The sequence below is a fragment of the Sphaerodactylus townsendi genome, linkage group LG02 (assembly GCF_021028975.2).
Source record: "Sphaerodactylus townsendi isolate TG3544 linkage group LG02, MPM_Stown_v2.3, whole genome shotgun sequence".
In the NCBI taxonomy this organism is placed as follows: domain Eukaryota; kingdom Metazoa; phylum Chordata; class Lepidosauria; order Squamata; family Sphaerodactylidae; genus Sphaerodactylus; species Sphaerodactylus townsendi.
Window position 1 is genome coordinate 17,173,075 of NC_059426.1, and position 20,564 is coordinate 17,193,638.

Consider the following 20,564-nt stretch of genomic DNA (forward strand, 5'->3'; position numbering starts at 1 on the left):
AAATTTCTCTCTGTCAACATTCTCTACCCCATGCATAATTTTATAGACTTCAATCATATCCCCCCTCAGACGTCTCCTCTCCAAACTAAAGAGTCCCAAACGCTGCAGCCTTTCCTCATAAGGAAGGTGCTCCAGTCCCTCAATCATCCTCGTTGCCCTTCTCTGCACTTTTTCTATCTCTTCAATATCCTTTTTGAGATGTGGTGATTAGAACTGAACACAGTACTCCAGAATTAGCCGGTACTGTCTTCTCTAAAAGGGCACATAATCTTTGCAGTTTTATTATCAATTCCTTTCCTGATTATCCCCAGCATAGAGTTTGCCTTTTTCACAGCTGCCATACATTGAGTTGACATTCCCATGGTTGTCAATGTGATGACATCACTTTTGGGGCATGCATAATTTTATAGACTTCATTCATATCCCCCCTCAGACATCTCCTCTCCAAACTAAAGAGCCCCAAACGCTGCAGCCTCTCCTCATAAGGAAGGTGCTCCAATCCTTCAATCATCCTCATTGCCCTTCTCTGCACTTTTTCTATCTCTTCGATATCCTTTTTGAGATGTGGCGACCAGAACTGAACACAGTACTCCAAGTGCGGTTGCACCACGGCTTTATATAAGGGCAACACAGCTCTGGCCCCTTCCGCACATGCAGAATAATGCACTTTCAACCCACTTTCAATGCACTTAGCAGCTGAATTTTACTGTGCGGAAGAGCAAAATCCACTTGCAAACAACTGTGAAAGTGGATTGAAAGTGCATTGTTCTGCATGTGCGGAAGGGCCCTCTGTTAAGTACCAAAGTGACCGGATTCTTTGATAAATTCATGGTTCTGATGAGGCGCAGTGGTACGTATGAAAGGTTTTGAGGAATAGCTGGATTCCACGGGCAATTTCCCACTGGCGATTAATCCTGGGATAGTCACCCAAAATATCCAGGTTTCCTCGTAATCTCTCCCCTGCTGAACCACAGAACACAGATCAGTCCCGTTTCTGGCGCTCCCTGCCCCCCTTATCACGGGATTTTCCCGGACCTGCTTGTATATGCACCTTTTTGAAAAAACACATCAATGGGAGCTAATAGATGGGGGCTACACATTTGAGGGTCCATAACTTTGGCCCCCATGAACCAAACTTCACCAAACCTGGGTGGTATTATCAGAAGAGTCTCCTATTAATACCATCCAGGTTTTGTGAAGTTTGGTCTAGGGGGTCCAAAGCTATGAACTCCCAAAGGGGGTGCCCCATCCCCCATTGTTTCCAATGGGAGCTAATAGGAGATGGGGGCTACACGTTTGAGTGTCCATGACTTTGGTCCCCATGAACCAAACTTCACCAAATCTGGGTGGTATCATCAGGAGGGTCTCCTGAAGATACTCTGAAATTTTGGTGCCACTGACGTCAACAGCCACTGGATACAGAAAGATACAGCCACTCATCAGACATCCACAACTGTGTTGCCACGGAATGGACTGGAATGTCGTGAAATGTTTATAGTGTTTGAACAGTCCCATCCACGGCCTGTGGCAGCGGGCTGCATCACCACCTTGACACTGCCCTGCCGCCTTCAGGAGGGCTTCTTGGCAGTGCAGGGAGGTGAAAAACAAACCAAGCCTCCCCACTACTGAAGACCCCTCCAATGGGCTCTATGGGTTTATGCAACCCAATCCCCCAGCACCAGTAGTCCAGTGGGCAAAGGAAGCCTATTAAGGTTGGCGCCACACCTGTCGCGCCCCTGGCTCCGCTGGTGCTGCTTTTTGCCCTGGTGGATGAGCAGCGACTTCCAGGTAAGTTGCCCCTCTGCTGGCGCATTTGCCGCTTGTACCGGCAGGGTGGGCACCCAACCTGGCTCAGGGGTGCACCGGCTCCAGAGGGGGACTCATCCCCCCACCCCGGATTGGGCTGCCTGTCTCATGAACATCGCCGGAAGTTGGAATATACTCAGTGGTGGGATCCAAAAATTTTAGTAACAGGTTTTCATGGTGGTGGGATTCAAATTGTGTCATAGCACCAATGGGGCTAGGCGGGGCATGACGGCGGCATGGCCGGGCATTCCGGGGGCGGGGCCTTCCTGGGCAGGGCTGTGGCATGGGGCCTTTAGCCACTGCACTGGAATCCTTGAGCCCGAAATGAATGCCTTGAAGAGCAGGCTGCCTTGCACGCTTGACATCTCCTGCTAGACTGCTTCAAATTCTGCGCACTACTGCTGAGAGGAGGGGCGTAACTAAGGCAAAAATCACGGAGCAAAATCACCAATTAGTAACCCCCTCTCGGCACACACAAATAATTAGTTACCTACTCTCGGGAACCTGTGAGAACCTGCTGGATCCCACCTCCGGATATACTCTTCTGGTCTTGTTTGTATTTCCTTGTATTAACATGTATGGTTTTGTAATATTTTTGTTTATTCTTCAGGCATTTATTCAACAGGTACAGTTTGCTGTATTGACTGTAATAGGCCTCATACAGTGTAGTGACTTACAGGCTGTTTTGTCCCCCTTCAGAGCAGTCATTTTCCCCAGATGAACTCGTCTCTGTCATCTGGAGATCAGTGGTAATTTGGCAACCCTCGCGGCAGAGCCGGCATTCCGGATCGAGGGTGCTTCATCTGCAACGTAGCTCAACTCCCCCGTTTATTACAACTAAACAAAATACCACGCAAGGACGGCTGAAAAGGGTCCCTACTGGAGAATCACAGCAAATCCAACGGTGGCCCGCGTGGACTGAGGCCCAGGGAATGGTTGTTCTGTATATAAGTAATCTAAAGTAAATTGCTTCTTTACAAAACACATGCAGACACAGACGCTTAAGAAGAAGTAGCGGGGGGCCGGGGGAGGACAATTAATTATAAGAAGTGTCAGGGGAGAGGAAACGGAATGAAAAATTGAGTCTTGAGTTATAAAAAATAACTAATTTTTGCCTACTTTGCAGGAGGCTTATTATATTAATTAAACATTATTACGGCGCATGTGTTGGGGAGGGTTGCGGAGTCTGAGGCGGGCTGTAAGTGATCTGCGCTGTAGCCCGAGGCTCCAGCCATCCTCCGATATCAATCTTCTGAAGCACTCTAAATGCTGGAGAGATAAACACTTGAAATATGAAAATGTTTCTCCCCCCCATCCTGGGCTCCATCGTAGACTCCGTGACCCTGCTTCAACTCAAGATACAAATGAGATGCCCAGACAGGCCCGTATTTCCTTCTGTACTGGGCTTAGTCGGTAAGCTAGCTGGTCGCTCCAGGGCTTGCAATGTGTGGAGGGGAGTTAAGCCCGTTCCCGAGTGACACTGTGCAGCCCACGGAAATAATTCGCAGCAGCAAACCCCATGAAAACATACACAGGAATGGGGACATGTTACACCCATCTACATCACGGGTGTCCTACTCTAGTGTCCCAGATGTTCATGGACTATGATTCCCATCAGCCCTGGCAGGGGCAGGGGCTGATGGGAATCATAGTCCATGAACATCTGGGGTGCTAGAGTTGGACACCCCTGATCCACAGAATGTTCTCTTGGCCATCCTGAGTTGGCAACTGTCCAGAATCCATCTGTAATCTACGGTTTCATTTATCCTCTTATTTGCCTAAGAACAAGTAGATTTAAGTGCGGTAGCATTTTAGAGATCAACAAGATTTTTTTTTAGGGTCTCGGGAATTATTCCCACAAAGTATGAGAAGAGACTATGGAAATGCAGCTGTGGTGGGGGGGGGCTTTTTCAGGACTTCAGTTCAGCACGGATCCCCCCTCCAAAGCGTACAGCAGCAGATCCCATCTACACTGGGAGGCTGATCCACCCAGAAACACTGGGAATCTCCCTACCTGCCCCACCCCCATCTAAAAGCACATTCAGGTTTGATGACACGGCTGCAAACCAATGGTTTTCATACTGTGTTCCAGCATTGTGTAGTGGTTAAGAGTGGTAGACTCTGATCTGGCGAACTGGGTTCGATTCCCCGCCTTTCCACATCAGCAACGGACTCTGAACCGATGGGGCAGGTTCATTTCCTCACTCTTGCCAGGTGATCCTGGGCTAGTCACAGTTCTCTCAGAACTCTCTCAGCCTCACCTATCTCACAAGGCGTCTTCTGTGGGAAGGGGAAGGGAAGGAGTTTGGAAGTCACTTTGAGACTTCTTACGGTTGAGATAAGTGGGGTATAAATGCAGACTCTTCTTCTTCTCCGGGCAATTTATCAGTTACTTAACGCATGAGAAAAGCAACAATGGTAGATAGGATCCCTTGGGAGACAATATGAAGAAGAGGAAGAGAAGAGTTTGGATTTATACCCCCCTTTCTCTCCTGCAGGAGACTCAAAGGGGCTTACAATCTCCTTGCCCTTCCCCCCTCACAACAAACACCCTGTGAGGTAGGCGGGGCTGAGAGAGCTCCGAGAAGCTGTGACTAGCCCAAGGTCACCCAGCTGGCGTGTGTGGGAGTGTACAGGCTAATCTGAATTCCGCAGATAAGCCTCCACAGCTCAGGCGGCAGAGCTGGGAATCAAACCCGGTTCCTCCAGATTAGATACACGAGCTCTTAACCTCCTACGCCACTGCTGCCCAGTATTACTGATCATTTCCTATAATACGTAGCTGCAGGGTTAAGTTGGGTGCTTTGAAACATATTCTCTGTACACATTAAGAGTCTCAACAAGTTAGGATAATGCCTGGTATGAACTGTAAAGACCCTTAGAACATGTACCCAAATTCCCTGCAGCAGGTAAGGGGGGGGGGGTGGTGTTCCTGTGGCAGAAAACTGATACAGAAAGTATTCCTCAAAAGCTGGAATTTGGCAAAAAACAAACAAACCCCACAAACACTGCTATAAAGAAAGACAGATGCCGAACCATCTAAAAAGCCAAGTTAATCATGAGTCTATTTATATTGCATGCCCTTATTTGTTCAGCCTAGCAGGGGTATGCTATCTTCCCCTTCAACCACCTCACAAGCTCAGTCAACCTAGTTATTACCGGCAATGAACAGACAGCAGGGAGAAATGAAGGGCTAGCTTCCAAAACACAGGCCTATTAGTCAAGAAAGCTGAAGGGGAATCAATTGGAATTATCAAATGTTCACATTCGTCACATTCCGATGTTAGCTGCGATCAGCGTTCGTATGCTCAGGTAACCTCGGGGATAAAATTAAGTGATGTAAAAGATTCCACTCAAACAACAGTCCCACTTCTAGTAATCCAGGGATTTGCAGCGTGAAATGTTAATGCATATTCATGGGGAATGAGTAAGCACAGACGACGGCTTCTTGGAGACAGAAAACCTCGCCTGCTCCATCCCAATTAGCCCTGGTTTCTGGACTTGTTGCAAGATGTGAAGAGAACACCAATTTACACCAACGTAAAAGAAACTTGCCTTCTACCAAGTCAGATTATTGGTCCGTGTGGATAGGTATCGTCTACTCTGATTGGAAGATTCTCTCTAGGATCATTCCCAACGCCTGTTTTTTGAAATCCTTAACTGAGGATGTTGGATTGATCCAGGGTGAGTCTACCTCTGAGGCACACTCAACAAACAAAGAACCTTTATTGGCATAACAATATTATAGACCACAAGTCCACTTAACCAAATAGAGGGACACTAAAATAAATGTACAGAAAAAGAGCCTGATGCTCAGGATTTGCTTCTAAAGCACTGTTTCATATACAAATCCAAAAATTTGGCGGCTGCATTGTTTGCGTCACTACTGGGGCTGTCCAACAGAAAGATAATCTTTTGCAAGTCAGATGCATACTCTTTTTTGAGTAGCAGGGGTGACAAGTATTTGACTCTGGGTACAGCGTAAAGTGGGCAATAAAGTAAAATATGATCTATAGAGTCTACACAGTTCCCATTGTATATGCATAGCCTTTGGTGGCAAGGAGTTTTAGCGAATCTCCCTGTTGATACGGCTGATGGAAGGGCATTGCAACGGGCCAACATCATTGCTCTACGGAGACTGGGCACAGTTATCTGGTGCAGGTATTGAGCCCCCTTATTACCAATGAAAGTGATAACCAGAGCTGAAGGAGAGAAAGTCCTGGAAGCCTTTTCAAGTAGGATCTGATGTTCTTGGTCAAACAGCCTACTCTTCAGAAGTTGAAAAGTCTCTTTAGATGGCAGCATGGCCAGATAGTCCAAAGAATAGCCTAGTTTGTTAATTTTTGTTCCCACATTCACTCTTTTCATTCACTTTAATTACTTGACACAATCCAAAGGACCACAATGCTCTCCTTCCAAGACCACAATCCTCCAAACACCACAGAAACAGACTTCCCTCTGTGATCCACCTCTGAAGATGCCAGCCACAGGTGCAGGCGAAATGTTAGGAACAAGATCTACCAGACCACGGCCACACAGCCTGGAAAGCCCACAAGAACCAGTTAAAAGGATTGTACACAAGCCACAGACATCTTACACAGGGTCATGTGCTTTCCAGCCTCAGGACTGGAAGCGGCGAGAGCACACCAGAGAGCACACCAGAGAGCACACCAGCTGAAGGCCCACCCAAGCCACATTCACACACACGAGAGTTGAAAGCGCCAATGAAAACAGATCGTGTGTAGAGTCACACGGGCTGAGATTCAAATGAGGATCACGTTTTTCTAAGTCTTGGGCAAATGCAGATTCAGGTTTGTTAGCTGACTATCTCAGAACACAAAGGAACATCCAGATCAGTCACACAGATCTGTCCCTTTAGGACTGACCACTCAATCCATCCTAATGGGGGGCAAACTGCACATATGAAGGCTCTCTCATAGCCAAAGGATGTCGGAACACGGCACAGAAGAGTTCAGTCCAAATCTCCTCCTTGACACATGGGCTTTCCATCTTCTTTTTAAATTGAGCATTCAAACACAGAAATCATAGAGTTGGAAGAGACCACAAGGGTCATCAAGTGTAACCCCCTGCTATGTAGGAATACACAAGCAAAGCACCCCTGACAGATGGCCAACCAGACTCTACCAACTTCTGAGGCACTGCCAAACAGCCCTTACCTTCAGAATGTTCTTCCTAATGTTTAGATGGAATCTCTTTTCCTGCACCTTGAATCCATTACTCATTGTCCTGGTCTCTGGAGCAGCAGAAAACAAGGTTGCTCCCTCTTCAACATGACATCTCTTCAAATATTTAATCATGGCTATCATGTCACCCTTTAACCTTCTCTTCTCCAGACTAAATATACCTAGTTCCCTAAGCCACTCCTCAGAGGGCATGGAATCCAGACCTTTTATCATTTTGGTCAAGCTCCTCTGGACTCGTTCCAGCTTGTCAATATCCTTCTTGAATTTTGGTGCTCAGAATTGAGCACAATATTCCAGGTGATGTCTGACCAATGCAGAATAGAGTGGTACTATTATATCCCTCAATCTAGACACTGTTGATACAGCCCAGAATTGCATTGGCTTTCTTGGCTGCCGCATCACACTGCTGACTCATGTTCAGTTTATGGTCTACTAAGACTCCCAGATCCTTTTCACAAGCCAGGTGCCCCCATCCTATATCTGTGCAGGTGCCTAAGTGTAGTACCTTACATTTATCTCCGTCAAAATTAATTTTGTTAGTTTTGGCCCAGCTCTTTAATCTGTCCAGATCATTTTGAATTCTGAGCCTGTCCTCTGGGGTATTGGCTACCCCTCCTAATTTGATTAGCATGCCCTTAATTTCAGCATCCAAGTCATTGATAAAAATTTTGAGTAGCACTGGGCCAAGGACAGATCCCTGTGGCACCCACTAGTCACTTCCCTAGATGATTGTGCTGTATGCTTTTTTAAAATGTGGGGTTCTAAACAAACTGTCCCTTCATATCCCTACCCCCCCCCCCAAACTTATAATGGGACTCCTAAACAAGACAACATAATTGTGGAGTTTTCAACATGGATTACATTACTTAAAGGATGCTTTCGTGACCTCTCAAAGTTAAAGGTACTTCATTGTTCTCTTGATTGCTCTTTTTTGCTGGAATCAATGCTTTAATATTTATGCTCCACCTGTTCGTAACTGCCTTGGGAGCCCAGGCTGAGAGGCAGGGTGAAATTTTAAACAAACAAGCAGATGTGCTATGCAGAGTATATCTGTTCTTTTGTACATAAATTGACTTACCCGGGTAGGCCCCGATGCCTGGTCCCAGATGGCTAGTCCAGGTGTTTCTGGAATGGAAAGTCCACGTAAATCCTGTTGATGCATCATGCGTCCAACCACAAAGGTCTCCCGGAAGATCAAAGTTGCAGTTGAATCCTATGGGGAGCTGGAAATCTTGCAACGAGAACAAAACAACATAAAAGGGGATCAACAGACAGGCTAGCCACAGAGAAATGTTAACAAATATACCCAACAGATCACAAACGGTTAAGCAAGGAGGAAGTCACATGGCCCCTCGGTCTTTCACTCCATAGCACTCTTAAACAAGTCTCGAGTTTCAGAGGCTTGTGAGGATCAGTCTTATGGTCGGAATCATCAAAACACACATATCACCGTCCTTCACCTAAGCGAGCATAAAGAAAGACCCCAAATGTCTTCAGCCTTCCTAACCGGCCCCTTCCCCACAAAGTATACAAAGTATTTGCCATACTCTTTAGCAGTGCTAGCCTACATTGTTCTGTGGGGGTGCCAGGAGACAGAAAAAATCCCAGTGCCTTAAAATGTCTAGCTCCATGGTGGCGAACCTAAGGCACTTCAGATGATAGGAATTGTAGACCCTGAACATCTGGAGTGCCACAGGTTTGCCACCACTGGTCTATCTATTAAATCATGGATGAAAACACTGGAGGCTGAGATATGGCCACAAGGTTGGAATGAAGTTCTTCTATCATGATCTGAGTACCCACGTTTTTATGTGCCGACCCTGTAGGGTTTTCAAGCCAAGACGTTCAGAGGTGGTTTGCCATTGCCTGATTCTGTGTTAACAACTGTGAACTTCCTTGATGGACTCCTATCCAAATACTGTCCAGTGATGACCTTGAGATCACATGAGATCAGGTAGCCTGGGCCATCCAGGTCCAGTGGCGTATCTGCCTATGGACAGGTGGTAACCCTCTGTCCCTGGGCACCACTAATCTGTCACATGGGGGGGCACAAAATTGGTCCCCACGTGACCAAGGAGCCTCGTCCCAAGCCCCGCCCCCACGCTTATAATAAGAAAGGAATTGAGGACGGAGCCTTTCAGTTCCTTCTGCTCTCCCCAGAGGGGAGGTCAGAAGGGACTGCCGGCTGCTGGCTGGGAGCCGGGAGGGGGGACGAGGCTCGGGGGTGGGGCTCGGGGAGGTAGAGCCCCACCACCTGAGCCCCACCCTCTGGTGTAGCGGGGGGGCACCTGGAGAATGGCTCTCTCCAGGCGCCATTTTCCCACCAAATGTCCCTGTTCAGGTCAAAACACAAAAGGCCACTGCAGCCTTTCTCATAAGTTTCCACTTGCATGGGAGCTCTAATGCAAGAGGAGATTTTGTGCTGAATCCAACCCATAACCCTCCACACAGTAATACAAATCCAGTAGTTATACCCATCATTCTTATGTTTTTTCAGTCATGGGATGAGCCCTGCTACTCACCAGCATGCATTCTTGCGCAGGTATCAATTACTTGGACACGCAACTGGATCCTCCACAGACTAAAATCTGGCATTCATGCTCCAGAAGCCATCAGACAAAAAGTCTGGGCAAGACATTGGCTCATGCCCGTGGGCAGAGGACAACTTCAAGAAGTCCTTTGATTTCCAAAAAGAAACCCAGTTTCCAAAAAGAAGCCCAGAGCAAGAGATATTTTTTGGAAGAAAGAGGGCAACTTCTCAATTTTTAGGATAATGGGACTTGTCAGTTGTGGCCCCCAAACTCGGGAACTCTTCCCTCTAGGGAGACTCACCCATCCCATTATCTGCTGCTATTCTTCACCAGGAGGTCTTTTTTGTTTCATCTATTATCCTCTCAGTGATCCCTTCTTCCTACCCTCCCCCCCCCCACCCCCCCCCTTTCCCCCACCCCCCCCCCATAACCCCCCTCCAAACCCCCCCCCCACCCCCCCCCACCCCCACCCCCCCGCCCCGCCCCCCTCCCGCCCCCCCCCCCCCCCCCCCCCCCCACTCCTCCCTCCCTTTCCCACCCCCCCCCCCCCCCTCCCCCCCCGCCCCCCCCCCACCCCCCCCCCCCCCCCCCCCCCCCCCCCCCCCCCCCCCCCCCCCCCCACCCCCCCCCCCCCCCACCCCCCCCCCCCCCCACCCCCCCCCCCCCCCACCCCCCCCCCCCCCCACCCCCCCCCCCCCCCACCCCCCCCCCCCCCCACCCCACCCCACACAATTGCCCCCCCCTCCCCCCCCCCCCACCCCCCCCCCCCCCCACCCCCCCCCCCCCCCGCCACCCCCCACCCCCCCCCCCCACCCCCAAGAACTTCCACAAAAATTCTGACATTCCAAACTGAGCATTCTCAATTTCAGGTACTTGACAGTTAACTGAGTGCTATGTTTGTCCGTCCCTCTGTAGTTAAAGTTGCATCTGGTAAATCTATCCTCGTTTGGACCTAGATCTGCTAAATGCTGTGTGACATCCTAATGCCAGACAGTCTCTGCCCCCAGAGAACCTACTGAATAATTTTTTAAAAAAATTGGGAGAGAGGTGACATAGATGTACAGAGGCAGGCAGACTTTAAACAGAGGGAGGCTTACTTCATTCTTCTGTAGACCTGTATAGCAAGCATTCTACATTTGAGGTGGTGGTCCCAGATATTGGTCTCCAACAAGTTTCTCAGTCCAATCCAAGGAACCTACATGAAACCCCCACAATTTTATTGCGTGAAATGTTCATCTTTGCCTTTGCTCAGCAATAAACTATGAAAGCTATCCAATGAATTTAGCCCTCTAGCTTCTGGTACTTATCTGAAATGACAAAAACCCGAAGGACAATATAACTGTAACAGAAAATCTTTTTTTTTTTTTGGTTTCTAGCTTTTAGGCCCAAAAAGCTGTTCTCTGTTATTTTGTTAAGATGTCCTTAACGTTCAAGCTGCTTTCCAGATGGCTGTGACCAAGCCTCTTGATTTCCAGTTAGAAACCGCATCTGCAAAAAGCATTTTTGAAGGGGCTTCTGCCACAAGGAACTCCACACAAAGCAGTCCACGCCTAGCCTTTCACTAAAACGCTATTACCCTTTCCCTAATTGTCCTGTTGGAGATAACCCGCCGCAGGTATCCATCGCTGAATTCTCACACACAAATAATAATAACAACGGGAGGCTTAAAATACTTGAATCGCGTATCAATAAATAGCCTGGAATGCAATTTCGCGAGATTAGACTTCCTCTCTGGAAATTCTAGCACCAAGTGGCAGTCTATTTGAGTGCTTTTACTTATCCTACTGGGAATGTCTACACCACAAACCCAAACTTGACTTGAATATCAAGGCTTCTCTTTTCCCACTCCTGAGACCTTGCGGGCACTTCCCATTCTATCAACATGCGTTCATCACGGCAGACTGGAAAGCAATCATGTGGACTAGACTACCCACGTGATCCGTGCGTGTGTCCTTTGCCGATCCAGTGTGGATACAGTTCAGAGAGGAAGAGGGATTTTGGCAGCTGCCACACATCGGCAGCAACGAAGGAAAAATATGCTGTTTGGTCTCCGTTTCTTCTCAGGGGGGTTTCAAAATGGAGGAGGGGAGAATAGCATACTGCCTTGTTAAGATTCTTGGATGAAAGAGATCTGTTTAGGCAAAGAGCTTGTGGCCAAAAAAAGAGAGAGAGAGATGTAGTTTCACTTTCCTGGCCCCTGGGCAGACAAAGCAAGGGATTCCTCCTTTGGTCTCGTTTTCACTGAAGTGGGTAAACTTAACTTCTGGGCTCTACTATTTCAGATTTGGGGCAGGGAGGGGGAGAGTCCCATAGTGCTCCATGAGAAAAAGAATCCTGGCACTTAGGAAATTAGATTTCGAGACAGAAGTTAATCTTTATCTTTATCTTTATTAACCTTTAAAAGGCATAAAGAGAAGTTAATCTAACCAAAGTTTCTACATGCAGGGTTTTTTTTTTAAAAAATGAAGGAATTATAATAGTGTATCAGCAAATAGGAAGTAAATATTTACATCTTTGAGGAAAAAGGAGGGCGGGGTTGTCTGCCCCATTGTCTAAGAGATCCTGAATAGAGGTGCTCTTTCCTTGCCAAACAAGCTCAGAAGGTGCCATATGGGAAGAGGAAGGGCTTCCTCTTCTACCCCCTAGCAGTTTTATCGCACAAAAACCACATGGGGGATTATTTCACCCGTTTCACATTCACAGATACTATCAGTGGTGGGATCCAAAAATTTTAGTAACAGGTTCCCATGGTGGTGGGATTCAAATTGTGGTGTAGTGCCAGTGGGGCTGGGCGGGGACAACGGGGGTGTGAGCGGGCATTCCGAGGGCGGGGCATTCCTGGGCGGGGCTGTGGCAAGGACGCAGCCACTGCGCCGGTCCTTGGACGGGAAACGAATGCACGCAGGCGCAGGCTGCCACGCACGCCGGTGCACCTCCTGCTGGACTGCTTAAAGTTCTGCGCTCTACTGCTGAGAGGAGGGGCGTAACTAAGGCAAAAATCACGTGGCAAAATCACCAATTAGTAACCCCCTCTCAGCACACACAAATAATTAGAAACCTACTCTCGGGAACCTGTGAGAACCTGCTGGATCCCACCTCTGGATACTACACTTGAAGCAGCATGGTTTTTGCACAAGAATTCAAGAAGCAATTCCCCACAGCTGCTGTGTGGCTGCAGAGAACACTGACAAACTAGTGTAAATTAGTGAAGAAGCTTATTGTATCATTTGCCTCCTAGTCAGCCAGTGGCCTGTACTTCCATGGGAAGACCTATCCCATAGGATGAGGACTATTTATTTTCTTGACGAACATATTCAGGGGTGAATTTGTGTCCCGGGGGTAAATTTGAGGAGCTGGTTTGCAGCACAGTTCTAGGTGTCTCTGTCCAGCCAAGCCCCGGCCACAACTTGTTTATTGATTGACTCGCCAGTGTGGTGCTGTGGTTCAGAGCTGGTGGACTCTAATCTGGAGAACCGGGTTTGATTTCCCCACCCCTCCACATGACGGGCAGACTCCTATCTGGTGAAGTGGATTTGTTTCCCCACTCCTCCACATGAAGCCTGCTGGGTGACCCTGGGTTAGTCACAGTTCTCTCAAAACTCTCTAAGCCCCACCTACTATTTTGGGGAGAGGAAGGGAAAGAGTATGTAAGTCTCTTTGAGGTGCCTGAAAGGTAAAGAAAAACAAGGTATAAATCCAGACTCTTATTATTGCAATTTATTGATCGGGACATTTAGCAGACAATCAGATTTCACAAGTGTACTTACACTTCTGTGTGAAGAACTTGCTGCTGAGTACCAGGGACTCCTGGAGCAGCCCTGAAAGGCTTTAGGTTCGGGACTTAACTCACTGTGTACAGCCAGTGGGTAGGAGGAAGAAAGTGAAGCAGTAGGTCAACAGCTGTCTTGTTTCAAGGACCTGCCAGCATTTTTTTGTTCGCTCTGAAGATTGACGAACATTCGCTCGTGACTGGTCTTCCCCTCCTTTGAACTTGCGAACATCTGGTTTCCATTCCTCAGCAGCTTTGAAACAAGACTGCAGACGCCTCTTGCGGTCTACACCCTGCCTGGCAGGAGCGAAGCCATCTCGGGCGCTCTTTCCATGCTGAGAGCATGCTGCCTGCTGCGGTGGCAATTTTGCTTTCTCCTGCCATGAAACTTATACAGCTCTATTGACCACACAAGGCACTGAAGAGACCCTGAATCACTCCCGGCAGAGGAGGCAGGCACAGTATGGGGCTTTCCTGTTCAAAGATCTCTCTTCACGGGTGTGCTCCTACTGTAAATCTCTGTATGCGAGGGGAAACAATTTTTGTGCGTCCGCTTTTCCGTTTGGGAGCTTCTTCTTTTCGCCATCTGTTTTTAAATCGTTTAGTACAATCCTTTTCGTGTAATTTGTTTCTCAGATGCCTTTGGAGTTGTGGCCGTAGAAGATTAGGCAGGTTAGCATTCTCCTGAAAACTAAAAAAAAGAAGTTGGAGGTTCACTTCAACAGACCTTTATTAGGCATATCAGTAAAAATAAAACAAAATACAGGACAGAATGGGTGTTAAAACAAGACATAAAACTGGACAAAGCACAGAAGAAGAAGAAGAAGAAGAAGAAGAAGAAGAAGAAGAAGAAGAAGAAGAAGAAGAAGAAGAAGAAGAAGAAGAAGAAGAAGAAGAAGAGGAAGAGGAAGAGGAAGAGGAAGAGGAAGAGGAAGAGGAAGAGGAGCAGGAGCAGGAGCAGGAGCAGGAGCAGGAGTTTGGATTTATATCCCGCCTTTCTCTCCTTCAGGAGACTCAAAGGGGGTTACAACAAACACTCTGTGAGGTAGGTGGGGCTGAGAGCTCTTGCCGGTAGACTGAAGGCCTGTCACCCAGAAGGTATGTGTGGGATGCATGGACAGCCTAATCTGAATTCCCCAGATAAGCCCTCCATTGAGCCTTGTGGGGGCGGCAGAGCTTGGGAATCAAACCCGGTTCCTCCAGGGATTGGGGATTATCGAGGCCTTAAACTCCTACGCCACTGGGTTGCTAAGGCGGTTGGTATGGAAGAGGTGTATCAAGTTTCCATTAAGCTCCTGACTTGGAGCAGAAGTTGGAGATTACGCTTCTTGTGGGAAGCAATCTGGGTATGAAACAGCCGTACAGCGCTTTAGGGATTAATCTGCCAGTTTCTGCTGAGCTGATCTGTAGGTGTGAGTTAATAAAATACAATGGCCAGGGATCTAATTCTCGAGAGGTTCTGTTTTCATTAAAAAAACATTGTAATCATCTTCATTGATGAGGAGTTTTGCATTCAGAAAAGGTTCCAGCACCAAAGAGCAGAGGTTATGTATCTCATGTGTCTATTTTTTTTCCTTTAGTAGTCAGTGATTGGACAGATTCACATATCTGTTGGCTGACAATATGGGTCAGATACTCAGTCATATTCTGTACAGGATGTGCAGTGAAACAGTTAAATGAAGGTTTCACTCCCGCCCCTTCCACAGAGGGGATCCTCCTCCTTCCCGCAGCAACCACACCGCCATATATGATGCCGGTGTATCCAGGGGTCATCGTGCGACTGAGGAGTAAGCGGGCTCCAGAAGTGGCCACTGCCCACAGAGGTACCTCCGTTGTGTTTCCCCACACTTATCTTTTCTCCCTGTGGAGCTCCGCAAGGACAAGGTGACATGCCCACAGTGCCCTCCGATCCCCGGGGGTCAAAGGGCAGCATGGGCATGTCTCCTCATCCCTGCAGAGCTCCACAAGGAGAGAAGATAAATGTGGGGAAAGCAGGTGGCACCTAAAAGCGTCGTCTCCAACCCGGTGCCGTTTGCACAGCGCCAACTGGGGAATGCTGTTTTCTAAATGCCTCGCTCATTGAGGTGGGGAAACGCTGTTGCAGGGGGAAAGCACGACGCTGCCTCGATGCAGAGGCAGCAGGTCAGTCCCTGGAGTCATAGTTTCTACCGTTCCTGGCTGGCGGCGTTTTGGGCCCGGCGCAAAGTCAGTCTGGCCTATTCTTACCGTGGAGCATGTATTGCCGCAGCCACCCATCCAGTAGTTTGTGGACCATTGTTAATTATTTTATTAACCGGTTCATCTGAAAACTCTACTACGTATTACCACACATTGAAGTCATCTTGCACCAAACCACATTAAATACAATATTTTCCATAGAAATACCATTAAGCTGTACACCGGGCACAATCGAACCATCAAAGCCGTAAACATAACGAATGAGGTAAAGTTCTCCATTTCGGGTACGCGGAGGTGGACAGCTAATGTGATATACTAATCTTGGAACTTTGATTGACAGGCTGTTCAAACAGAATTCTGCTGTTGACAGTTGAGACTGGCAGTTAGAGGTTGGCGGCTAGAGCGGAAGGAGGAGAGTTGTGTAAGCTCGAGGAGGAGATAGGGAAATGCGTTCAGTTCTCCTTTTCCCAGGGCCGATTTTCAAGGCTGGCGTTGACATCCCTACCGGGAAGCGCCGAAGGAAATTGTGGGACAACCGCAGCGGTTATCCCGGTCTCTATAACGCAGATTTAGTGCCGTAAAATAAAGACCAGTGGACTGTTCATCTGGGTATGAAAGCTGGCGCAGCGAAGCAATCTGGTTTCACTAAATACGTATCAACCTGTTGGTGGAAACCCAGCAGCTACATTCTTATAACAAACTATCTATACTATATAGTTATAAAAAGTTTTCTTCATGATGGTTGCATTTTCACCTGCCAATTTTACACCTGAAACTTGCCTGACAAGTCTGACTTGACCATTTTCCCCAAAGAGCCGGTTGGCAGTTTTGGTGTTAAGAATTCATATTCCGCCCCGGTAATACGCCGGTATTGAGACCGCATACCGCACTGAGAGAAATGCCTTGGTTTCTTTTAATACACACACATACAACCTAGTTGTAATGCTATGAAGGCTGTCCTTACAACTTGTTTTTATGGCTCTCTGGTGAGTTAGAAAAAAAGCAGCAACATGCTTACTGGATCCCCACAGCAGCCCCAACTCCAGCCGCCATCTTGGAATTACTGTATATACTCAAGTATAAGCCGAGGGGGGCTTTTTCAGCATAAAAAATGTGCTGAAAAAGTCAGCTTATACTTGAGTATATACGGTACACCATGCTGGCTCTCTATGCCATGCTGGATTTCCTGGGAAGGTGATTCCTGGGAACACACTCAACTTCTGAGAGCAGTAACTTTATCCAAGTGATTCCACCAGCCCATAATCTTATCTCCAGAAAAACCCATCTGCCCCTGTCACCCATCTCTTTCTGCATGGTGCTTAAACATATTTTATTTTGCAAAACTATAGTCATTGTAGTTTCGCAGTGACTTTTTTCACTCCGTAATTTGTATTTCCATCACAGCCCTTTGTTTTAGCATAGCATCTGAAAAGTCCTCCATGCATTACATCTTCCAAATCTTTCTAGAAGTTAGGCATTTAATAAGATTCTTCAAATTTGTATTTCAGTTAAGCAGCAGTTGACTGCATCATGACTTACTGTTGATCTTAACATCGTTCTTTATGGCTGAAATTGCCTTTGGCATCTGCTTTTAGGTGGGTTCCTGGAGTTGCGGGGTAAGGGTGGGATAAAGTGTGCGGCGAGAGTGTGAAACCAGATGCTTTTTTGGCAAAGAGCCACAGCACACCAGGAACTCTTTTGGTCCCTTTTGAAGGCGCATCTTTTGCCATGTTTAGTGAGTTGTTCCTATACATTGGCATAATTGGAGTGTTTATGCCTCTCTCTTTCATGTTTTAGTCACATTATGAAGGAAACGAACGTGCTGCCTGTGACCCCAGTTTTCCTAGAGTTTCCCTTGAGTTTCTGTAAACTAATTTGCTAAAAAAAAAAAAGAAGTAAAAAAAAATGCCGTAGGAATGTAAGTGTAAAGGATATTGCTAGGATATTGCTATCCACTGGAGCCCGAAGATGAAAGAATCCCTTATTTCCTCTACATCTGTAAATCAAGCTTTACAAGTGATTTGAGCCATGTTGACATCTGTGGCGTGTGGGAAAAACTTCACGACTTTTCTTTCGTTACCTTATCACCATGCACATAAGGAAACTTTTCTTTTCGGCTTCACAGCTTAGATGTGGCGAGTCTGAAGTCATTAGAGAGGCGGTTTATGTTCATCAGATGCTTTGTTTCTTCTCTTTCGTTCTCCGTCTGCTTCCGAGGCATGCTTCCTGCTCGTGGGATCAAATATTTCCAAACGTCTTTCCAGCCAGTGGGGTTTCCCTATAATCATAGAGCAGACTTGCATATTTCTGAATCTTCAGTAGGGGATCCACCAGCCATCTGAAACTCCTTGTCCATCTGTTTTCCTCCCTTTTTCACCTTTCACCCTTAATCTGGCATGCAGCAGCAGCTTTCACAGTCTTGGCAGTGGCGTAGCGCCCATAGGACGGGGGGGGCAAAGCCCCGGGTGGTGCAGCGGTGGAGGCATGATTGAGCCATCAGGGCATGGTGGGAGTGTTCTGGGGGTGTTCCAGGGTGGGGTGGGGTGGGGTGGGGTGGAAGCGGACAATGCTGCAGCAGGTGAGCAGAGTAGGCACGTGCCCCGGGCACAGTTTCCCCTTGCTCTCCCTCTGAGTCTTGGTTGCCATTTTTAATCCTGTTGGTACACATGTACAGTGTCATAATGATGCTGTGGCCAGGGCTGTGGCATTGGCTGACTGCATGACTGTCAGGTGTGTAGGCATCAGGGAAGTGGACTGCTCTAGTCTTATCTCCCCCCCCCCCCACCGCCCTTCCAAGGACCTCAAATCTAAGGCCACATGGTGGCTATTTCCATAACCCAATTAAATACAATGTAGTCTGGGCCAAACCATACCCACATCTTAGCTATCAGCAACCTCTTCTGATAGCAGCATGCCAGAGCAAAATGAGATGTGATGTTTCATGTGCAAGCAGTGCTTGAGAAATAGTTCAGTGCAACAATCCAGTGAATGAAGCAGCTTCACAAAACATGGAAACCTTGTCTGTATGTGAGTGTGCTTGAAAAATTGAACCGGTGCAGCTGATGTTTGGATAAATTCTGCAGTGTATTGGTTTAAGTGAGAGGGCCAAATGTTTCCTAGGAAGGTAAGGCTCCCCTGCTTGTCCATATTGAAGGGCAACAGGTATATTTGGTATATGTAATCCCATCAAGCAAAGTAACGGGCGGAAATGTGGATTGTGCGGCCCGTCAAATTGGAATAGTTATGTCAAAAGACCAACTGTTTTACTTCAGAAGTTAATTAAAACATAAGCAGAACTTAGCCTGAGATATATATATACATTATATACACAGTATCACATAATAATAGTTGCATGCACGGCTAATGGTTTGTTACAGTTTGGTCGCGTTACAATATCTTTTAGTCTAGTCAGAGCACATCTCTTTATCATTTGATTTACAACAGTATACAGAGCACAGAGCACATCTTTTCTCTTAGTTAGTCAGTCAGGCAGTCTCAGAGTGTGTGGTGAGGGAACAGAACACTACCAACGGATTCTAACTGTCACCTTTGGAACGTTCGTGCAGCTTCCCAGAATTCCATGCTGCACTTGCTGCTGCTGCATGCAAAGCAAGGCTGGAAATTCCAACACATATAACTTGGCGATCCAATCTAATTTCTTAATTCACTGAGATTTTATTTCACTTTTTTCTTTTCCCCACTGCAGATGTTAAGTCCACTGCAGAGACACTGAAGCCCACCTTGAAAAGCGAGGAGACCACCACACAGTTCCCCCCTGATGAAGAAGTCACGGAGTGCGGGGATCTTTGCATGGAGAATGGAGGTATCTATCTACGCTGCTAGGGTGTTGTGGGTTTTCCGGGTTTTCCAAAAGCCTTTGACAATAAAATAGGCTGCTTTTTCAGAGACCTGCTGCAGGCCAGTCACAATATAAACCCAGGTAAAGGTGAAGTGTGCCATTGAGTCACAATGAATTCATGAGGTTTTCAAGGCAAGAGATGAGTGGAGGTGGTTTGCCATTGCATCCCTCTGCATAGCAACACTGGTGCCTTGCAGATCTTCCATGCACATCCTGACCCTGCTCAGCTTTCAAGCTTCGTTGAGTGTGGAGAGCCAGCATTGTGTCGTGGTTCAGAACAGATGGACTCTAAGCTGGAGAACCGGGTTTGATTCCTCACTCCCCCACATGAGCAGAAGAGTCTTATCTGGTGAACTAAATTTATTTCCCCCCACTCTTAGGCCCCTTCCGCACACGCAAAATAATGCGTTTTCAAACCACTTTCACAACTGTTTTCAAGTGGATTTTGCCATTCCGCACAGCTTCAAAGAGCACTGAAAGCAGTTTGAAAGTGCATTATTCTGCATGTGTGGAATGAGCCTTACATTTCTGCTGGGTGACCTTGGGCTAGTCACAGTTTGTTCAGAACTCTCTCAGCCCCACCCACGACACAAGGTGTCTGTTGTAGGGAGTGGAAGGGAAAAGGAGTTTGTAAATCACCTTGAGTCTCTTTACAGGAGAGACTTTCAGTTATTCCCTTTCTCATCTCCTTCCCCCTTCCCCAGATGGGCTCTTGTTTTGGTATGTTTTATGAATTAGAATATTATTTGTAAAGTTTTAATGTGTGTAATATGTTATGTTAATTGCAACTTTATAATGTAAGCCTCCGTGAGCCTGGCCCTGGAGGGAGGGAGAGGGAGAGAGAAAGAGAGAGAGAGGAAGGGAGGGAGGGAGGGAGGGAGGGAGGGAGGGAGGGAGGGAGGGAGGGAGGAAGGAAGGAAGGAAGGAAGGAAGGAAGGAAGGAAGGAAGGAAGGAAGGAAGGAAGGAAGGAAGGAAGGAAGGAAGGAAGAGATCAGCAAGCTCTTGGAAATTTCTCCTTACTATCTCATGAAAGGCAGACATGGGCTCCATCTCGATCTCATTGTTTCTCTGCAACTCCAGAAGGAGTCCTTAGTCATACTTTCCATCCTTTTCTAACCCACATCACAGCTTCCAAGGGAGCCAGGTTGCACTTCCTGAGTTCGCTCAGTCTCAGGGCCAGAGCACATCTTACCATCAGTGGAAGTGACATTCCTGG

General features: G+C 47.4%; 1 protein-coding gene across 1 annotated transcript in view; it reads right to left on the minus strand.

Moving 5' to 3' along the window:
• The window catches only part of NRP2 (neuropilin 2), a 254,183-nt gene that overhangs the window by 102,393 nt on the left and 131,226 nt on the right, over positions 1 to 20,564 (minus strand). The window contains exon 11 of the mRNA XM_048484452.1: positions 8,089 to 8,241. Within this exon, the coding sequence (XP_048340409.1) occupies positions 8,089 to 8,241 (153 nt within the window). The remainder of the gene's footprint in view (positions 1 to 8,088; positions 8,242 to 20,564) is intronic.